Raw genomic sequence first — 15,724 nt, forward strand, 5'->3', positions numbered from 1 at the left:
TCCTCCTGACGTCCTTTGCGCCTTTTCTTAGGACTTTTGCCCAAAGGACACTCAGGAAGGATCAGCTGTGGTAGCAGCATTGGTGGATGACTCCAGGGAGGCTATAACCGAAGGCTGTTCTCATCGCCAACTTTCTAGCCACAGCTGACTCCAGATTGGAAGAGACAGTAGAGTGAATGACTGACCCCTGCTCTGGGTGCTCAACCCCCTTTTGTAAGCATCACTCCTCACTGTTCACAAAACCCAGGGTCAACTTTATTAGCATCTTTGCACACTGATTCACTGGTCCTCACAGCAGCCCTGAGATGGAGGTTGGTGCTGGCCCTCCTGTTTTTTTAAAAACGGACAAGACACCCCCTGGCCTCCCACAATGGTCACCCAGCAGCTGGGTTGACAACTTTTCCCAGGAAGAGTGGGCTCTCGGTGGTCACCTCCCAAAGGAGCAGGAGGAAAGGCCGGTTAAAACCGGCGTGTGGGGCCGATGTCGCGTTCAGAGACCGAGGCTGGGAGAGGAGGCTGGAGGCCACAGCCGCCTCGGTTCCCCGCTCACTCACGTCCACTGTCGCCTTGTGTGACACCTAGGAGAGTAGAGGGGCAGAGACAGCACGGGGTCAGTGCGCTTCAAGGGGGCGAGGCCACTTCGTGCAGCACAGGGAGATGGAGGCGGAGTTACCCCACTCAGGCCCCGCCCTCCCAGGAAGCAACTCCGGCCTTTATTTCATTTCCTTCCTTCACATGTTTCTCTACCTCCATCATCTCCTGGGGTGTCACCCTGGCCATGCTGTTTGCTCTTTGAAGGAGAGACAGATAGGCCTGAACGGGGCTGAGGGCTGCACGAGCATGTATATTTGCTCAGTCATGTCCAACCCCATGGCCTATAGCCCACCAGGATCTTCTGTCCATGGGGTTTTCCAGGCAAGAGTACTGGAGGGGGTTGCCATTTCCTTCTCCAGGAGATCTTCCTAATCCAGGGATAGAACCCATGTATCCTGCATCTTCTGCATTGGCAGGTGGATTCTTTACCAGTGGACCACCTGGGAAGCCTGCTCAGGCATGCACCAGTCTGTAAAAAGCCAACAGCGACTCTTAGGAGCATTTCCCAAGCAGTCGGGTGTACGTGGCACAAGCTGGAGACTCATTTTCTGTTAAGAGCTGCACTTGTTCTTGCCAAGTCTCAGTTTCCTCATTGTTAAAATGGTCTGCTCCACCTAAGTCAATGGTTTCCAAAATGAGCTCAGCAAAACCAGGTTGTCTGAAGTGCCAAGCCCCCTACTGGCCTCCGTGAAAAGAATTCTGCTCTTCACTGTTTACAATAGCCAGGACATGGAAGCAACCTAGATGTCCATCGGCAGATGAATGGATAAGGAAGTTGTGGTACGTATACACAATGGAATATTACTCAGCTATAAAAAAGAACACATTGAGTCAGTACTAATGAGGTGGATGAAACGAGCCTGTTATATAAAGTCAGTCAGAAAGAGAAACACCGATACAGTATATTAACACATATATATGGAATTTAGAAAGATAGTAAAGATGTAAAGAAAACTTTTGGACTATGTGGGAGAAGGTGAGGGTGGGATGATTTGAAAGAATAGCTTTGAAACATGTATATTACCATATGTAAATTAGATGACCAGTGCAAGTTCGATGCATGAAGCAGGGTGCTCAAAATTGGTGCTCTGGGACAACCCAGAGGGACAACCCAGAGGGATGAGATGGGGAGGGAGGTGGGAAGGGTTTTCAGGATCGGGGGACAAATGTGCACCCATGGCTGAAACATGTCAACGTATGGTGAAAACCACCACAATACTGTAAAATAATTAGCCTCCAATTAAAATAAACCAATTAATTAAAAAAAAAGAATTCTGCTCTTTTAAAACCTTGTGAAAGTGAAGTCGCTCAGTCGTGTCTGACTCTTTGCGACCCCATGGACTGTAGTCTACCAGGCTCCTCTGTCCATGGGATTTTCCAGGCAATAGTACTGGAGTGGATTGCCATTTCCTTTTCCAGGGGATCTTCCTGACCCAGGGATCGAACTCGGGTCTTCTGCATTATAAACAGACGCTTTACCATCTGAGCCACCAGGGAAGTCATGCTAAGTCATGTCAGACTCTTTGCAACCCTATGGGCTGTAGCCCGCCAGGCTCCACTGTCCATGGGACTGTTCAGGCAACAATACTGGAGTGGGTTGCCATTGTCTCCTCCAGGGGATCTTCCCAACCCAGGAGCTGAACTCGCATCTTTTATGTCTCCTGCATTGGCAAGCAGGTTCTTTACCACTAGTGCCACCTGGGAAGCCCTTTAAAACTTCATTTTCACACAACTCCTTAGGAAGGTTTCTGAGGCTTTAAATTTAATTCAATTGAAAATGTTGGCCTTGACAATCTCTTTCGTTTCTAAAAAGATCTGTAAAGAGATAAATCTAACAGCGAAGGTTACCATAAATTAAATCCTTTAAAAGATTAAATTATTCCTTTTTCCTCTTGTTTGCTTTCTCCATGATGGGCAGGTACACACACACACACACACACACACACACACACACACACTCAGAACCCTGTCGCTGTTCCCTAGTTTCATGTTCCAAATCTCAGCTGCTCTTTCCGAAATTGAAGACAGTATACTTTCTTTATGAAATTCCTAGCAAAGACTAAACTGATAATTAATGACTCTTATCTTAGGAAGGTAATGGAAGAACAGAAGGGTCTTTCTGGTCTTCCCTCTTATGGAAAATTGCATTCTTCTTCTCAAATACGAACTCTCCCTTCCTGTAGGCTGTCATCAGCCCCCGCCCATGCCTGTGGCCTGCAGTGCTTCCTGCAAGAGAATATGAGCCCACCCCACTGACGGCTGTCTTAACTGTGAGATTCGTCTTAGTCAATGAGTGGCCTTGACAGAGGCCATGAGTGAGGAGAAGTGCTAAGAGACATTGCATGTTTTCTCTGTTTTTCCCCACTGCAATGAGAATGGCATGTCCCACATAGAAGCCTCTCTTTTAACCTACATTCTAGAATGAAGAAGACATGCGAAGTAGATTTGTAGTGAGATGTAGTGATACACCTCTGATATGTCACATGAATGACATAAACCTCTGTTACAAGAAGACACTGAGATTTGGGGATTGTTTGTTACTATAGCAAAGCTGATGGATACACTTCCTGTTCATGCCCACTACTCTCTACAGTTGTAACAAAGGTAGATAGAATCTCACTGGCTGCCTTTGGAGGAAGTTTAAAGGATAAAAAGAAGACTGGTCCCACTCCTGGGGCAATTCTGGCTCCGTGGATGGGCGCCTACTCTATTCAAGACTCTGTTGCTTCTTTGAAAAACATAGAAGTCTAGAAGAAAGGGGAGTAAAAAGAGAGCTGCCAGTGAAAAGAAGCCTTAAAGATTGTGATATTAAGGAACCAGAAAAGAAAAAAAGGAGCACTTGACTTTCAAATGAACCTTATGTCAAAGGAGAACATACCCTCCTCCTCCCAGCCAACACACACACCCACATACACCACCTTACCCTGGAGATGGTTCTGTTGAGCTGCCCAGTGATTCCTGAGTAGTCAGCTTCTGAGTTGAATAAGCCAGTGAGACCAATGTGGGGAAGTATCTCTTCCAGGTTATATGTTCCAGAAATGGAAAACTTTGGCAGGTGCAAATCCAGCAGGCTGGGGAGAGAATCAGATGGAGAAGCACTGCTGTCTCATTATACAGGCTGCTCTTGCCCTCTGTGTGAGAAGCCTGAGCTTTGGGAGGGAGACATGCTCCCCAGGGCGGGGTGGGGAATCAGGCTTCTCATGATACCACCTACTATGCCAGAACATCCCACAATCCAGAAACCCCTTTTCTTCAGACCACACAGAGTATCTTGTCTGGATCTAAGAAGACTCCTGGCACAGCCATAGGTGTTCATCTTTGTCACATTTCTGGAGGACTTTCTAGGTGCTGGACATTGGGTTAGGTTTCCAAGGCTTTGCTGATTAAAGTCACAGAGTAACTATGGAAGGTAAATGCTGTTAACATTGCCCCACCTCCATATCTGATTCATGAGCAAGTTCTGTTGGCTCAGTTTCTGAACTATATCCTAAACCTATCTACTGGCAACCCCTTAATAAAGTTACACCATCTCTAACCTATCTGGACTTCAGGGGGTGTTGAAGATCTGATGAGAGACCTTGCCTGTGAAGTGACGTCATGAATCCAGAGTAACTCTCTCCTGTTACTGCCATGCCTTTGCCATCAGATTGTCTTATTCCTGGATGGCATCACTGACTCGATGGACGTGAGTCTGAGTGAACTCCGGGAGTTGGTGATGGACAGGGAGGCCTGGCGTGCTGCGATTCATGGGGTCGCAAAGAGTCGGACACGACTGAGCGACTGATCTGATCTGATATTCACAAGTTTCCTTTGACCCACAGAATTCTGTCCCTTTCTTCCTGGGATTATTCATCTCTGAAATTATTGTTTGACAGTTGTCATGACACCTGCAAGCTTGGTTTAGTTACCAGCCAGCTTGGCAACTTGTGCCTCAAATAAATTCAAATTAGAGATGCTAATTCAATTTTTTATTGGTTTAACTCCTAGGCCAATATGAGGGTACAGATGTCTAACTGAAGTGGGAGGTAGTGGGAAGTCGGTGAGTTGAACCGTGATAAAAAGGAAACAAATGTGGAGGACAGAAAGCAATAGGGTATGGCAGAAATTACATTGGCCAATTTTTGAGCCTACCAGACACAATTTCATAGGCAGCCTTTGGAAGGCAGGTCCCGCCATAGAGTGGGGTTTGAGTACAGCCTAGCTGAGGGGTGTCTTTTAGAGAGCCCAACATAAGAGTAGGTGTTCAATCAATGTAAATAAAGAAATGGAGTTATCAGAAAGCACAGTTCCCCTGGGCAGACCAGCCTTTCTCATAGCTGAATAAAGGGAAACCTGCTGCTGCTAAGTCGCTTCAGTCGTGTCTGACTCTGTGCGACCCCAGAGACAGCAGCCCACCAGGCTCCCCCGTCCCTGGGATTCTCCAGGCAAGAACACTGGAGTGGGTTGCCATTTCCTTCTCCAATGCGTGAAAGTGAAAAGTGAAAGTGAAGTCACTCAGTCGTGTCTGACTCCTAGTGACCCCAATGGACTGCAGCCAACCAGGCTCCTCCATCCATGGGATTTTCCAGGCAAGAGTACTGGAGTGGTGTGCCATTGCCTTCTCCGAAAGGGAAACCTGGCAGCTTGAATTTTCCATGTCTGGAAGCCCATTCAAATGCCACCGTGATATTGTGACTCTCTAGCACAACACATGGTATCAGGGAACAACTGAGGTTTAGATAAATAACCTGGGTTGGTTTTGATCTTTGAAGGTCAAAGTGGGAGGTCAAAACAGACCCTTCTTAAGAAAAAAAAAAATCTCCTGGTCTAGAAGATTCTATGGTACTTCCTCCTGTGATGGGGGAAAGGGCAGGTTCATCCCAAGGGAGCTTGAGAATATGGGGCTAGAGTCAAACTGACCAGAGCTGTGTAGAGTCACAGACAACAGGAATAATACCCTAAATCCTGGCCTGTGTCCTTGACCTGTATCTTTTATTTGGTACTTGAATCTCTACCCAAACACAAAACACTGTTTCTCTATCCTTGGTACCTGTGCCACTGGGGTGCTGAGAGAAGGCTCCCATGGGGATGAAGGTGACTGACACCTATCAAGTAGTGATGGTGGATTTAAGAGGTTTAGTCTATACCCCACCCCTTTGAAGCCAGTGAATGTTCTGACCAATAGAATATGGCAGAAATGACATTGGCTAACTTCTGAAACCAGGCCTTAAAAGAGCGGGAGCCTTCACCTCCTGCCTTTCAGAATGCTCCCTCTTGGATCCTTGAGCTGTCTTATAGCAATATCAACTGTGCTGAGCTGCTGTGCAGAAGCCCAAGCTAGCCTCATGGAGATGCTACATGGAGAGAGACAGATGCCTGCTAAGCTCTTAGCTTAGCCAGCCAGTCAGCCCAGGCTCTAGACATCCAAGTGGAGGAAACTTCAATGCTCCACTTCTGGCCACTATCTGACTCTGTCTATGAGAGACCCAAGTGAGAACCGCCCAGCTGAACCCAGTCCACCCGCAGAATCAAGAGAGATACTAGATGGGTGTTTTTCAAGCTATTCTTTTGGGGGTGGATCGTTATGCAGCAAGAGGTAATTAGAACTTGAGGCCAGGTTTTATCCAGAGTACCCCATAAAAGAAGATAACATCTCAAGAATGGGTTAGTTGGAGTATGTGGTCTAGGGAAACCAGAAAAGGCTAAAACCACTATGAGAAAAACCACAAACCAAAAAGCAAGTGAGAGGGAAGCGGATAGGTAGAGTTTTCCCAAACTGGCGATCGGCATTTTTATTTTTACAATGTTCTTCTTGGTATTTAGGTTCTTTAAGGAATGTTTTAACTAAAACAGAGCCACTCTTAAGAAATACCCACTGTTCTTGTGAATCATAATTATTCTTAATATTGGATAATTGTCCTTGATCTGATTTGTTATGTAGACTTAGCTGTCTTCTGGTAGTAAATTATTATCTGGAGAAAAAGACAAGAGGAAAAGCAGAAAGATGTCCAGAAAGGGGTGAAGAAGTGAAGTGAAGTGAAGTCGCTCAGTCATGTCCGACTCTTTGCAACGTCATGGACTGTAGCCTACTGGACTCCTCCGTCCATGGGATTTTCCAGGCAAGAATACTGGAGTGGGTTGCCATTTCCTTCTCCAGGGGAACTTCCGGGTCTCCCGCATTGTAGGCAGATGCTTTACCGTCTGAGCCACAAGGAAGGGGTAAACATGATTAATGCCCGGGGAGCCCTTCTCCTGCACCAGGTACCACTCTCATATTCTATACATATTAATTTGATTAATCCTCCAAGCAACCCAGTGTGGTGGTTATAATGGCCCCATTTTACATTTGAGAAAATTTGAGACCCACATCCTGGAGAAGGGCATGGCAACCCACTCCAGTATTCTTGCCCGGAGAATTCCATGGACAGAAGAGCCTGGTGGGCTACAGTCCATGGGGTCACAAAGAGCTGGACATGACTGAGCGACTAAGAACTGAGACCTACATGGCAAGAATTGCCCAAGATCACGTAGTTGGTTAACTGACAGTGCAGAGAGCCAGGCTAGGGCTTAGGATCTTGCAACTGGAGTTGATCAAGACCTGCTGGTTTCTCATATAAAGTCAGCCAGAGTCCTTCCGCTCTGGCACTTACCTGGGGAGGAGCAGTTTATCCCATTTCTTCAGGGTCTCTGGCTGCAAAGCGGCCTCCACCTGTGCCATCTTCCCTGGGTCAGGGAGGATCAGCAGGGCCTGGGCATTTCCACTGTATTCCAGCTGCAGGACAGTGCAGGCCACCTCCTGGTCATAGAGGAACCTGTGCATTTCCTTCTGGTGCATCATGGGGATGCGGAGAGAGGTCCTCCCATCCACAAAGAAGCTCTCTTGCTTCTGGGTCTGGTAACGATTGAAAGGATGCTTCCACTTGGCTTAGGACAAAAAACCCACACAACCATGAGAAGACATTCTAGAAGGGCAAGCCTGGGGAGACATACACTAAGCTGCACTGGTTAGAGATGCAGGATCTCTCACAGTCCTGTCCACGTGTGCAGTACTTTGTTTCTTTCTACTTACCATCTCCACCCACAATCATCTCCTGACTTGACCTCCTGAAAACACTGGTCTTGGTGATGGGGGAGGGGGCTGGCTCATCCTGTCCTTCATGCCCACCCCCAATCCATGACCAAGTATTGCTGATTCTGTCTCCAAAGTTACCACTTTATTTGAAGCCACCATCTGACTTTGAACCATTTCAGGAACCTCCTAAGTTGTCTTTGTTCTACCCTTAAGTGAAGTAGCTCAGTCGTGTCTGACTCTTTGCGACCCCGTGGACTGTAGCCCACCAGGCTCCTCCATCCATGGGATTTTCCAGGCAAGAATACTGGAGTGGGTTGCCATTTCCTTCTCTAGGGGATCTTCCTGATCTAGGGATTGAACCCACGTCTCCCGCATTGCAGGCAGATGCTTTAACCTCTGAGCCACCAGGGAAGCCCTGTTCTACCCTTATTCTCCTCCAAATCATTTTCCAGATTGTAGCCAGACTGAACTTGCACCAGTCTAATTAAATTTGTTTCTTTCTTGAAAATGTAACGGTAACTCTTTTCCTTGGACCTTTGCACATAGTGTATTTCAACCTGAACCCTCTTCCATTCATTTCTCCCATAGCCTCTTTGCCTGAGTATGTCTAACTCATCCTGTGTGTCTTAGCTTAGATGACTTCTCTTCCGAGAAGCCTTCCCTCGCTCTTTGAATCTGGAAAATTATATCTTCCAAGAACTCCAGTGCACTCGTATCTATTCAGAAGAGTATCACTTTCCTACTGAGTTGTAGTTGTGCTTTTTCTTACTGACAACTCACATGGGACTGTGGCCTCCACAAGAATGAGAAAACTCTGTCTTATTCATATTGTTGTTGTGTGGTTGCCAAGTCGTGTCCAACTTTTTGTAACCCTGTGGACTGTAACCCACCAGGCTCCTCTGTGAATGGGATTTCCCAGGCAAGAATATTGGAGTGGCTTACCATTTCCTTCTCCAGGGAATCTTCCAAACCCAGGGATTGAAACTGTCTCCAGCAGATTTCCCCAAAAGGTAATGAAAGTCCTTGTGATATAGTTAGTACTTAATGTATGCTTTTGAATGAATGAATAACATTCCTAGAGGCCTTAAACATAAAGCCAAAGTTTACCTTGAAAATCATTCATTCAGCAAATGTCCTTAACCTGAACACATACTTAAACCTGTGTCAGACTCAGGAGAACCAATAATGATTTAGACTCAGACCCTAATGGTGCAAACCCAAGGATGTGAGGAATACACACCAACCCTAGGATACTGGTTGCCTTTAGGGAGGGATGGAAGGAGGAAAATGGGACCAGGGAAGGATTAAGAAGGAATTGAATGTCTCTGCAATATTACTTTAAAAAAAAACCTGAAGTGAATGGCAAAATGTTAGCATGTGTTAATTCTAGGTACATGGAGGTTTTTATGTAATTTTCTACATATTTCTGTAGGTTTGAAATAGGCAATAATATAAAACATAAAATATTTCCCTAATAGTGAATTACTAATAGAAAAGTAAGATTAACTGTAAATTGTATTAAAAAATCAGAGTAAAAGTAGAACAGAAAGAAACATGGCAAAAGAAATCAAATATTGATAAATTAAGAAGTAGTGATATAAGACCAAGGCTTCTCTGGTGACTCAGTGGTAAAGAGTTCACCTGCCAATCCAGGAGACGCAGGTTAAATCCCTGGGTTGGGAAGATCCACTGCAGATGGAAATGGCAACCTATACCAGTATTCTTGCTTAGGAAATCCCATGGACAGAGGATCCTGGAAGCCTACAGCCCATGGAGTGGCAAGAAATCAGACATGACTTAGTGACTAAACAACAATAAAAACAGATAAGACCAGTATTTAAATATAGGGAGGTAACTTCCAGAAGATACAGCTATAAACTTTTAGATAGGTGCCTTTTAGGGGCAGGGTTGGAGACGGAGGAGCCTGAGCCAGTCCTCACCTTTAAAGAACATATAATTCAAGAGAACCATGAGCGTGTCTGGGGTGAACTCCTCCAGGCAGTCCACGACCTGCCCGTACGTTTGCCTGCTCACGTAGCCATTAATCTGCTTCCTAGTTGCATCAGAGTTTGTGAAGTTGGCAGAAAAGGCAAAAACTCCATACAGCTCCCTGATGTTGTCCAAAATGTGCTGCTGAGGCTTCAGCTGTGTGTCCAGGAACAGAGAGTTGCCTAGTTTCAGTTCCAATTTGGGGCTGGGTAGGTCAAGGGTGTGGATGAGGCTCTGGAAACCCCGGTGGATGTCGGCTTCTGGGGTCTCGGTGAGGTTGAAGCCAAGGCCCTCCAGGATCTGAGTCCGGGTATTAGCTTGCACCCCCAGAGAGAGCAGGGCCAGGGTGCTGGAGAGGCTCACTGGGGAGAAGAAGATGTTTCCTGGGGTTTCTGCTGCCAGCTGCTTGTACAGACGCAAAGCGAAGCTGGTAAGGGTGGGTGTGATTTTCTGGTAGGCGGGGAGGGACTCTGAGAGCTGACCACGCGGGGCTTCAGGCACCCTCAGGCTCTTATCTCCATGGGCAGGAAGGGGCTGACAGTGGACAGAGGCCAGGATCCCAGCTCCCAGCAGCCACAGCCATGCTGGCCCCATCCTCTGAAAACAAGATGGGGAACACGTCATCCTTCTTCATAAACAGCCTCGTGTTTACACAGTAAACCCACATCCAGGCTGGATCCCACAGAGATGTCAAGTGGGGCACTGCAGAGGGTGAGGAGGGAGTGAGCAAGCTGGCTCCAGACACTTTCCCCCAGGGCTTCAGTCACAGCAGGAGCCCCTTCTCAGCTTTATGTACATATTCATCTATAACATTTTGTTGATTTTTCTGAACGATTAACCCCCCTTCCCCCTCCCCAAAATAAACCCCAACAACTTCCATGGTCTTTACCCTTTGCCTTCCTTCTCCCTGCCTTCCTTCCTTCTTCCTTCCTTCCCTTCTTTCCTTTTTCTTTCTACTTTCTAGTCATTCTTTCAATCATTCATTAACTTTCAAAGACTGGGGTGACCCTCAACAGTATAGGACAAAAGTCAGGACACTGTGACAGGAGGGATGCTGGCCTCCCCTGCACTTGGGTGTGACCTTTAACTAGCATCTTGCCTACTGGAGGGGTAAGATGCTGCATGAACCTCCTGGCCAGGCTGTCCCAGAAGGAGGCATGCCCTCTACTCTTCTGGTCTCCATGAGCTGGAGTGTGGATGTGACAATCGGCCTCAGAGACCTTATGGATGAGGGCAGCTCATGAGGCGGGGCAAAGCCACAGGATGAATGGGGCCCGGGGGTTGGGGGAGAGGAGAGAGATTTACTCCATCTCTGTTATCTCCAGTAGCTCTTGTCACTTGCAGGGGCTGAAACCTCTATCTTAACTGATGGAGAGATTTAGGAAAGACATCTGCTGAATTGAGTCTCCCACCCACAAATTCAAATGTTGAAGTCCTAATCCTCAGCATATCAGAAAGTGGTCTTGTTGGGAAATAGAGTCATTGAGTTGTAATTAGTTAATATGAGGTTGTGTGCATTCAGGCTAAGTTGGCTTCAGTCATGTCTGACTCTTTGCAACCCTATAGGCTGTGGCCCGCTAGGCTCCTCTGTCCATGGGATTCTCCAGGCAAGAATACTAGAGTGGGTTGCCATGTCCTCCTCCAGGGGAATCTTTCTGACCCAGGGATCGAACCTGCGTCTCTTATGTCTCTGAAGCTCTAATCTATATGAATGGTTGCATGGGCCCTAATCTATATAACTGATGTCCTTATAAAAAGGGGAACTGAACACAGGGACACACACAGGGAGAAGGAGATGTAAGGATGAAGGCAGAGATCAATCAGGGTGATGATTCTACAAGCCAAGGAACACCTAAGATTATAGGAGCAAAGAGAGCAGCCTGGAGCAGACTCCCACCTTGGAGCCTCAGGACCCAGCCTTGCTGACACCTTGATCTTGGATTTCTTGTCCTCAGAACTGTGAGAATCCGTTTCTGTTGTGTAAGCCACCCAGTTTGTGAAAGGTTGTTAATGCAGCCTAGGAAACAAATACAATAGCTCCTGCGCTTTAAGGAGCTCATTGATGTGACTCCATTAATATCATCCATAGTATCATAACATCATTAATATCAGTCTATTAATATGAAGTGGCCAGAAGAGCCTTCATGCCACCCCTAGGGGGTCAAAGTGCTTCAGGGTGAGGAGTGCAGCATCAGCTCGGGGTGAAGGCTTATCACACACACGTCCCCACATCCACACAGAGCATGCACTCAGCACCCCCCCACCCCCACCTTGCTGTCCTCGGTAAGAAGTCCCATCCCCTTGCTCCTTTCAAGACTGACCCTTCTGTTGTCCCATGCCACAGCGGCCATCCACAGCTCACCACCCCATCTTCGTTTGTCTATCCTGATATATTTTATGTTTTAACACACTATTGACCAGGGGATTTTGCAGAAACCAAATCCTATTGCTGGTGTTTTGTTATATAAGTGAATATTGAAATGACTCTGGTCAATAATGTTTCAGTAACAAAAGATATATCTCTGATCAGTACGTTGTTAATCAGCACCTTTAATGCCTTTCACTCAAACCAACGATCTCTGGGCCATTTACATATTTTTGCAGATGGTTTATAGCACCTGGTGCCCTAAAAATCCCATTAAACCCCAAGGCCAGTTGTTGGGAGGGAAGAATGTAGTCTCACTATCGATTATGTCGAAACACATTTGCTGGTCAAAGTACTGCAGGCAGATCCCCAAGGCCATGTCCTAACCTCTCCACTGCAGCTCAGTACGTGGCATCACTGACTCAACGGACATGAATTTGAGTAAGCTCCAGGAGTTGGTGATGGACAGGGAGGCCTGGCATGCTGCGGTCCATGGGGTCGCAAAGAGTCAGACATGACTGAGTGACTAAACTGAACTGAATTGAACAGGCCCACTTAGTAATGATTCTCATTCATATTGGGAAACAGAACAGCTTAAAAATTGGACTGTCCCTGGATAAAATTAGAAATACAGCTGTAATAAAACTTTTTCCAGTTTATTCTTTTTATCCCAGTGAACTTACTACCATTTTCTACTTATTGCACCCTGAGGACACCCAGACCTGCAGAGTTTCTATTTCACAAAGGACTGAACTGTAAGTCAGAGGGCCTGGGTTTGAATCAAGGCTCTGTAGTTAAATCACTGGGTGGCACTGTGTTAAGGAAGCTTTCTGAACTGCTGGTTGATATTTGCAAAATGCAAATGACAATGCCTACCCCCTGGGGGTGGGGTTGCTTAAGGATCGTAAGACATAATATAATATAAAAGCACCTGGCATGTAGGAAGCATGCAGTGCTAATTTTCACCCCTTTCTACTGAGACTGGATGTAGTTACACCAAAGTTATTCCTTTATTCCTTTTCCCAAAAGATCTCAGAAGAAAATTAAGAATCCCATGAATTAGGTGTAGTATCCCTATTTATCGTTTCTTTTGTGGTGGAGATGGAGATATTAGCTGTATTGGGTCACTAGTTCCCAGCCTGTTCTCAGATGCTGTGGGAGGGATGTGTGCGAAAGCGGGGATGATATTTTGGATCATCTCAAAGTCTGGAGAAGGAGATGCAACTGCAGTGTAGTGGGAGAGAGAAAGCTCTGGAAATGCTAGAATAGACTCAAGCCAGGAAGCACGGTCTGCCCCACATCCCAGCAGTGCCCCAGTGGAGGAAGACTGCTTCATGTCATTTCATGGAATCCTTATGAGAACCTAAGACCTCTGTAATATTATCCCTGTTGTACGCATGGGGAAACTGAGTCTCGAGGCCAGACAGACACAAGTGGCAGGAGCATGGGTCAAATTCCAGACCAGGGCCCTGAAGCATCCCTCTTTCATATAATAAAATGTCCCATCAAGTTGCTACGACCGTGCGATCATTTTGCTTTGGGTTGTATTGCTCTGTTTTCTTGTCTAACTGTGAGAAATACTGAGAGTTTCTCAAAAGAAATTTAAAGGCCAAGTTATTCATAAAAAGTTGTTTAAAACCTGAAGTTCCCGCTTCAAGGCTTAGAAGCAGTACACCATCACATTTTTCCTTCAGGGAACTCAGTTCTGCCATTTACTCTGCCAAAGTGAGAAGGAGGGACTGGTTGGGGGAGGGGGGCGGTGAGCAGGGGGAGGGAGAGGAGAGGGGAGGGAAAGAGAGTGCCGTCATCCCCACCTTCATTTCAGACACGAGCGTGGTACTCACAGCAAGGTCCCTGGGCTGGGGGCCCTGGGTCTTCAGCACCGCCTCGCCTCCTACCCGCAGGAAAATAGTGTTTGACAATCACGGCAGCCTAGTTAATATTTGTCAGGTCAATTCCTAGAACTGGTATGAAGGCCGGAAGTGACGTTTTCTTTATAGTTTGCGTCCTGCTGGCCTGTCCAGCAGAGTGAATTGAGATCCTGGACCCGGCCTGGTGAGTGAAGACATTCACATATGGATGTGACGTCAGGGGGTCGTGACGTGGCAGCTGCTGACCCATTACTGGTGGTTTTGTGTGTCTGGGTTGTGTCCTTTATGAATCACTCTGAATATGAGATGTTAACTACACGTACTGTGGTGATCATTCCACAATATGTGTAAATCAAACCATCATCCAGTACACCTTGAATAAATCCTTCATGGACTCCCTCTGCTAAATGGAACTGAGCCAGGTGGTAGATGCTCCCCTCCCCCAGGGTAAGCAGATAGAGTTTATTCCCTGTGGAATATCCAAGCTCCAAAACTCCAAAAATACAATAGCAGGACCATCAGGAGAGGAAGCTGGGCCTTGCCCAGACAAGAGATAAGGGACCACATATTTCTCATTTTCAAAGTCAAGAAAATCTTCCCAACTGGAAAGCTCCTTGGAGGTTAGAAAGGGAGGGGGCACCACCCCATAGTAAGTGATGTCAGTTACCTGTAGTCCTCTTCGATGGAGCTCATCTTGACTGAGAGATGCACATGTATACATGAGAGGACCCATCTTCCCAACCCAGGAATGGAACTGGAGTCTCCTGCATTGCAGGTGGATTCTTTACCAACTGAGCTATCAGGGAAGCCCAACTATGGGTTCAGAACCAGGCAAACCCAGAAGAAACGCCCTATATAGGTGATTAAAACTGCCACGAGGCACCACTCTCTCTCTCTCTGAGTCTACACATGTCTGTCTACATGTCCTGTACTCTTTTCCCCAAATAAACACTTTAATTGTTTCAGTACTTTCTGTATTTATGGGAATTCTTTTCTGCAAAGCCAAGGGGCCAGGGCCTTGTCACTGACCACTGGTCTAGTGATTAGGAGCTGGTCTCTCCCTGCAGCAACCTAACCTCAGTCTCTGACAAGGAACTGAAAACCTGCTTCAAGCCACTGCAGGTTGGGGCCACTAAAGTCAGGACCAGGCCCTCAACATCCTCTACAATCACCTTCCCTCTCTGCCTCTGCCATGCATCTGCTTGGATATGATCCGTGCCCAAGCATGGGTCTCCTGGCCTGCTTCCATTTGCTTATGCTTCTGACTCCACTTCTTCCACATTTTCTAAAACAATCCACCTCATGGTTCCTCTCTTGAGTTAGCTCTTTACTGGACTACTTTTCCAAGATACTCTTGTGGCCCATCCCCAAGCCTCTCTTCTTGTAGCTTGGGTTTAAGTGATAATGCCAATGGCAAGGCCTTTTCTTGGGCATCTTTGTTAAAAGAATGAAAGTTCTAGCCCTGAAACGACTCCTCTGGTAGTGGATGGGGTTCCTTCGGGCTCACATCATCCCCAGAACACCCTTGGGTTGTGTCCTAAATCCCACCACAGAGGGACTTTTCATGTTTTGAGGGGGCCCAGGTCTCTCTTGTCCAGTCCAAGGCTCCTGGGTCTACTGGCGGCCCCCAGGAGGTTCTGTCTTGGTCATGTCATTACATGGCTCAGGAGTCAGTGCCCCCTGCCCCATTTTTGTCCACCCGTCTCACTCCTGGCCTTGTGTTTTCAGCACTGAACCTGGAATTTCTACCAGAAGAGTTTCATTTCACCATCTGGCCTCGTCTTCTCTGGCTGCTACGCTGAGCTAACCCATCCAGGCAAGGTCCTGCTGCGTGGGTAGCGCTATTGGGTCAGC

At 46.9% G+C, this 15,724-nt stretch overlaps 1 protein-coding gene across 2 annotated transcripts; it reads right to left on the reverse strand.

Moving 5' to 3' along the window:
* Positions 1-233: 233 nt before the first annotated feature.
* SERPINA11 (serpin family A member 11) lies at positions 234-13,978 on the reverse strand. 2 transcript variants are annotated; one of them, XM_019983963.2, is made up of 6 exons: positions 13,844-13,945; positions 11,532-11,651; positions 9,586-10,231; positions 7,224-7,497; positions 3,518-3,665; positions 234-578 (listed from the first exon to the last, which is right to left on the reverse strand). In XM_019983963.2, exons 3-6 carry the CDS (start codon positions 10,226-10,228, stop codon positions 375-377), a joined length of 1,269 nt encoding a protein of 422 aa, XP_019839522.2. In that variant the 5' UTR covers positions 10,229-10,231; positions 11,532-11,651; positions 13,844-13,945; the 3' UTR covers positions 234-374. The 2 variants fall into 2 exon arrangements, with proteins under 2 accessions (XP_019839522.2, XP_019839521.2); XM_019983962.2 differs by lacking the exon at positions 11,532-11,651 and having other exon boundaries at positions 13,844-13,978.
* Positions 13,979-15,724: the final 1,746 nt, after the last annotated feature.

This window comes from Bos indicus, chromosome 21, assembly GCF_029378745.1.
Source record: "Bos indicus isolate NIAB-ARS_2022 breed Sahiwal x Tharparkar chromosome 21, NIAB-ARS_B.indTharparkar_mat_pri_1.0, whole genome shotgun sequence".
Lineage (NCBI taxonomy): Eukaryota > Metazoa > Chordata > Mammalia > Artiodactyla > Bovidae > Bos > Bos indicus.

What these genes read in the sequence shown, in the direction of transcription:
- SERPINA11 (XM_019983962.2), bottom strand. Translation starts at nt 10,228, where the DNA reads ATGGGGCCAGCATGGCTGTGGCTGCTGGGAGCTGGGATCCTGGCCTCT. An exon ending in GAATTATATGTTCTTTAAAG is followed by an intron (nt 7,498 to 9,585) that starts GTGAGGACTGGC and finishes TTTTGTCCTAAG; the next exon opens with CCAAGTGGAAGCATCCTTTC. An exon ending in GATAAACTGCTCCTCCCCAG is followed by an intron (nt 3,666 to 7,223) that starts GTAAGTGCCAGA and finishes TTCTCTCCCCAG; the next exon opens with CCTGCTGGATTTGCACCTGC.